Consider the following 6,000-nt stretch of genomic DNA (forward strand, 5'->3'; position numbering starts at 1 on the left):
GTCTGTCTGGTTTGAAGCCTTCAACAGTCTTCTAATACAGTATCACAATAAGTTGTGCTAACCTTTTATAATGTTAAACAGATAAAAAAAATGGCTACCTTTGCTCTGATGCTTAAAAAGCTAATTCAGAACTGAGAAGTAGATAGAAAAGAGCTATATACATATAAAATAAGTAGTTTATCACACTACAGTTTCTCATTAATTGTACATTCAGTAGATTATTAAAGAAGTATTCCATCAGCAAAAAGATTTGATTATATCATACTAACTAGCAACAACAAATTGAAAACAAAATTGAAAGGGAAGGAGAGAGGACAAAGAAAATGAGTATATTAGAAATAAATCAATTTCTTATTAACCGAAACCGAGCAGCATGTTGTAATGTAAAACGTGGCATATAGAAAATTATCTAAAAACAAGCTTCCAAAATCTACTGTCTTCATCTTGCAAGGTCACAAAATGTCCCCTTAGTGACAACATTAGCCTAAATTTCACATGAGCCAAAGTGATTGAAAACTAGACGGACTAAGGCACACTGTACAATTAATGCAAATAGATCTCTACTGACAGCTTTCTGGTTCAGCTGCTGAAGCAAATAATATGAGAATAAAGATACCAATTGACCAAAAAGGACATTTCATGATCTAAGTGAGTTCTATTATGCCATGTTTTATTTAATATTTTTATTTTAAAAAGAGAACAGTATTTTTTTTTTCTTAACAGTTTATGGGATGCAATTTATTTTAGTTTTTTCTGTAGAATAATGACTAGGCTAATATTTACGCAGTATAAATTACACAGTTTTTGCACTCTCGCTTGAATGAATATTAATTTTGTTTTGTTTTCTACCAGTACAGTAGCCAGATAAAGTTTAGTTTGTTTGTTTTTTGTTGTTTTTTTTGTTTTTTGTTTTTAAAAACAGGTATTTTAATTTCAGTTTCCCCTGCTTGGTAACAGGGGTTATTATAGATTTAAAAATTGGGGTGGTGCTAAAAACCATTAAAGGGATATCCTGCTGCATAAATTACATGTTCTAAGTCATTAACGCATGTATAGTTTCCATTAATGACTTTACATTCATTAACATACAAGTTAAACGGACATTGCAGCTATGGAAATCATCATCCTCCATGGTCATCATATTTGAAAGTGTGTTCCTGCAGCTGTTTTGAATGCAAATAAACTCTTATCAACTGCTTGCCTCAGTACATCTTTTTAAAGTCCCCCTCAGGATATACAAGCATTGCACCTTACAAGTATGAAACAGCCCCTCTTAATTGGCTAAGTGTCATGTCCTGCGAAGGAACTGCAATGCTTGTGGCTCAAGCTTTATCTTAATTTGTGTTAACCCCTTTGTGGGGGTTAAACACATAGCAAGCTAGGGTCAATAATGCAAAGGTGGCATAATATAACAAATCAGAGTAAATAATTGTTTTCATTATAATTTCCCTTTAAGAACTGGAGGTGATATAACGCAAATAGGAATGTCTAGTATTACACTTGCAAAGATCAAACCTATCATAATATACAATTTAATAAAGGAACATGGAAAGCACATACATTTTGACCATGTGTATAAAGAGCAGTAGCTACACTATTTTTATTTTATAAGCTGTATTTAAAGAGTTAAACAAGTAGAATCAACTCATACTATTGTATTCATTCTGATTGGCTAGTAGACACCACACCAAAAGCAGCTAAAGACCTCAAAAACTCTGAAAATAAAAGTAATTTGAGACACCTGACATGTAAAATTATTAACACAATAGATCAAAAGCATTCTATATAGTTAATGTTTTTGCCATTTTTCACTTACATTTTAGCATTCTCAGTATTTTCAACATATATTAATTTTCTACTTAATTTGCTCAGATAATTGTGAATTTATTTCTGTGTTCTAAAGTAAGTTTATATTTGCTTGAGCGTCTGGCAGTAATATAGAAATGTGTAGTTAGTATAGATACACAAGCAGGATAGTTATTGATATAATTAAAATAATATTTAATTATAAGTGTTTAAACCATTTCAAAAGTACTGAAGCATAGCAGTTCTTGAACTCACTAGAGACAAATAAGATTACATATTGGATAATTTACAAAGTCCCACGCTCAGATATTCACCATGTACAAAATTAAACCAGTATTGCTATCTGGGAGCACTTTTTCTAACTAATGGGTTAGGGTACTGTAATAAAAACACAATGCATGAGGATGTTTACTATTAAAAGGGACATTAATGTCATTTTTACTTTATTGCATCTAAAAGGGACATTGCAATATGTAATACAGTTTTAATTAATGTTCCTGTGCTGAAATAAAAAAAATGTATTCTTGTACTTCGTGTCACTGTTCACCAACAGAGCTATGGTTGGTGTCCTTATCAGCAAGTGACTTTCTATGTCACGGACCTGTTGTGCTATTCTTGATAGCTTCATATTTAAAATAAATAGCTTTATTTAAAGGGACAGTCAAAGTTAAAATAAAGATCCCTTTAATAGGTTCCGAAGCACTAATTATTTTATCATTATTCAAGCTTGCCTTAATCATTTATTTTTACCTTTCAAATCACCCAATGTGTCTGTTAATTTTTATTTTAATTATCAGTGAGTCATCAAACCATACTGAAGGTGACAGCTCCCCCTATTGATTTTAATTAGCAAGTGTTTGATGTTTTCACTATTGTGCCCTATGCCTGCAGATACTGTGCATGCGCCATCTAAAACCAACGAGACAAGCAGTCGCCTCTGGGTTGGCTAGACCACTCACTGCTCATTAAAATAAAAAAAAAGCCGATGCATTGGGAGTGGACAAGAGCACTTTAATTTCTAAGGTAAAAATAAATTATATAACGATGACTTTGGGCACTTATGAAAGTTATATTTATGATGCTTAGGAACGTATTAAAGGGAACTTTATTTTAACCTTGAATGCTCCTTTAGCGTTTTTATCCAATATAAAAAAATATATATTTTTTAAAAAAACTGTTTAAATAATGCTCTCATATCTTTGGAATTTTTGAATACTAAAGGGATATGAAACCCAAAATTTCTTTCATTATCCAAATTTACTTCTATTTTCAAATTTTCTTCATTTTTTGGTATCTTTTGTTGAAAAGCAGGGACATATGCTTAGGAGCCAGCCCATTTCTAGAGCACTATATGACAGCAATATTACAAGAACACTAGAGGGCAGCACTGTTTCCTGCCATGCAGTGCTAGTCTAGATGTCTACTTAGGTATCTCTTCAACACAGAATATCATGAAAACTAAGCCAATTTGATAATAGAAGTAAAATTGAATTTTTTTTGGTCTGAATAACAAGAAATATTTTGGGTTTTATATCCCTTTAACACAAATGATGAATATGAATAAATATTAATTTTTGCTATGAGTAAAATGTTCTTGTACTGAATAAAATAAATATTTTCTTGTCAGGCTTGGTGAAGTGTGTTTAGTTTCGGTTCATATTTACCCAATTTTTACTTAAAAATTTTCAGGCAAAAAAATAATTTTTAAACATGATTCATATGAGTGACCCATTTTTTTTAGTTCTTCCTTTAACTATGATGGATTAGTAATGTAATACATGATTTTAAGTCATTTTACACAGACATTTTAGCTACCGTGGGATTTTATACATATACACATAATTCTCTCTATATATCTAATAAAGAACCAGAAATGACGCTCATAAATAGTTAAACTTTCTATATATATTGTGTCATGCACCATCTTTACTGACACTGCAGGATCTCGCACAAAAGCTTAGTTTTAGCACCAACAATTTAGCTGTAGATGGAATCTGACTATAGCTTCAACCTTCATAAAGTCAGACTCCAGAATCATTTCATTTTGAGGACATCAATTACTCAAAGTAAATATTGGCAAAAGCTAGTCACAATACACTGTTCTGCTTAACAACATTCCAAAATATTGTTCCTTTACTCAGGAGTGTGGGTTCCCTGTTGCAGGAATAGAATACGGGTCCAAAAGGCCTTAAATGAACCCCTTACCTTAGTTTCATTACTAAGACTGGGCTTTAAGAATCCAGGGAACTGGGTACCTATATCCTCTAAAATCTTCCTCCTAACTTTTTGGATTATTCATAAATTTGCCCATTCTGGAATATATTTAAGTCATTTGCCTATGGGGATGTTATAGTGGTATACAGTGCACACTTTAATAAAAATCATATGGTATCAGCTAAATAAACTTATTTTAAGAATAATCCTAGTAATCAGCCTTATACCTTAAATGAAAATACTCCACTGGAATTTGAGCAATTTTAGTTTTCTAGATTGGCATTGCTACAACTAACAAGATAAAGTAATTAGCTAAATCTAAATAAATGAATTATGATCTATCTATATTATTTTAATGTATTAGACTTATGGTATGTATATAAAGAGGGATATATAACATAAACTTAACACTTAAACATTGTGCTAAATGACATATGTATTTATACCTGTTCCTTCACCACCAATAAGCAAAGAGGATTTAAACCAAATGTAGTGCTTCTGAAGTTATGAATTGTTAGTATATGACCCACATCAAACAGAAAATATACAGTTGAAGCTGTATGTAACATACAGTCTGAAGCTCATCAACAATGCAGATTTCAGGAATTTTGGCTAATACAGATACAAAATAATTAAGAACACAAAATGCATTGTATAATAAAATGCTGCCCTGCAGTTTTAGAGTTCCTATACATTGTGTGACAGAAGAGTTCAAATAAATAATTTAAAAATCGCCTTCAGTCAGTTCTGTACCACCAGATTTTAGCAGGTGTTAAATTGCCTTTTGGGCAACCTGCAGCATTCTTCAACATCACCTCAATGAAATAAGGAACAAGGCAATCAGGGTATACATGATCTGAAATGCATCAGATAAGACAGCTGCTATTTATCCAGCTTAGCAGCACCATCTGAGAACTTTTAATAACGTTACAGGAGTCCTGAGGAGGTGGGGGTGCGTTGCTGCAATGAGTCTACCTGTAATTAACATACAGCAACCCTGAGACCATGCCACAGCTAGCAATTAAAGAGACAATTAAAATGAACCTGATTTTCAATACTTTATGTGAACATGGATCTGTTACTGTATTTATGACAGCACAATTTTTCCCATAAACAAACATAGGACTGCACATTGCATGAGAAATATCTGCTCAAGTCTAGACATCTCATAGCTAACAATATGCTGTACTTTGTTATCATTTAAGCACACATATGCCTGTGCAGTAATCCTCTATCATTTCTGTGCACGTCTTGTATTTTACTATACATTTAATTATATATCAGAGCAGGTGATTCATTTGTCATGGTTTAAAACACACACAAACAAAAAAAATAATACTCATGTTATACATAGATATCCTAATTACATTGTAATGCACTTATCAAGCAATAACAAGTCAAGCCATTCATTTCAGCAATCGAATAGTTACATAATGTAATTCCAAACTGATTCTGTACATGATTTGGTTACAAAATACACTATCACTAGTTTAATTTCTTTAAAAATAAATTAGCTAGTTCTTCCATTTTAGTTTGTCTAATTTAGTTTCCGATCAAGTATATTAAATCATTCTACTTACAGAAATGCAATAATCTGCATGCAGCTCCATTCCAAACATTTAGTACTTAGAGAGTTCACAAGTTCCCACTAAGATTTCTGCCCAACTCTAAGCTTTCATGCTTTATACAACACGAGCAGGGATGCCAGGCTTATGTAAAGTCTTGTGTAACCAGTCAGCCAATCAATGCGCGTATATGCAAATAATAGAATGCTCAGTGACCAATAGGATAAGTCGGGAGTGGCTTGTCCCTGCACAGTGATTTACAACTGGAAATTGCAGTGGAATAGCAAGCACCAGCAGCAGGCAGATCAATAAGGAAGCAAAAATATTACAACCTTTATTTTTCTTAAATCTTTTATGCCACATCCAGAGTCTGTACTGTAACCTTCAGAAATAACTGCCAGATTTATTTTTGTTT

The 6,000-nt window shown here is 32.3% G+C and overlaps 1 protein-coding gene across 4 annotated transcripts in view; it reads right to left on the bottom strand.

The window, feature by feature from the left end:
• Positions 1 to 5,692, bottom strand: part of CRTAC1 (cartilage acidic protein 1) — a 1,047,407-nt gene extending 1,041,715 nt beyond the window's left edge. For all 4 annotated transcript variants that reach the window (XM_053692551.1, XM_053692550.1, XM_053692553.1 and 1 more), the window contains exon 1: positions 5,601 to 5,692. In XM_053692551.1, the coding sequence (XP_053548526.1) occupies positions 5,601 to 5,639 (39 nt within the window). In that variant the 5' untranslated portion in view covers positions 5,640 to 5,692. The remainder of the gene's footprint in view (positions 1 to 5,600) is intronic.
• Between the last annotated feature and the right edge of the window lie 308 nt (positions 5,693 to 6,000).

Source organism: Bombina bombina, chromosome 9 (genome assembly GCF_027579735.1).
Source record: "Bombina bombina isolate aBomBom1 chromosome 9, aBomBom1.pri, whole genome shotgun sequence".
NCBI classification, from domain to species: Eukaryota; Metazoa; Chordata; class Amphibia; order Anura; family Bombinatoridae; genus Bombina; species Bombina bombina.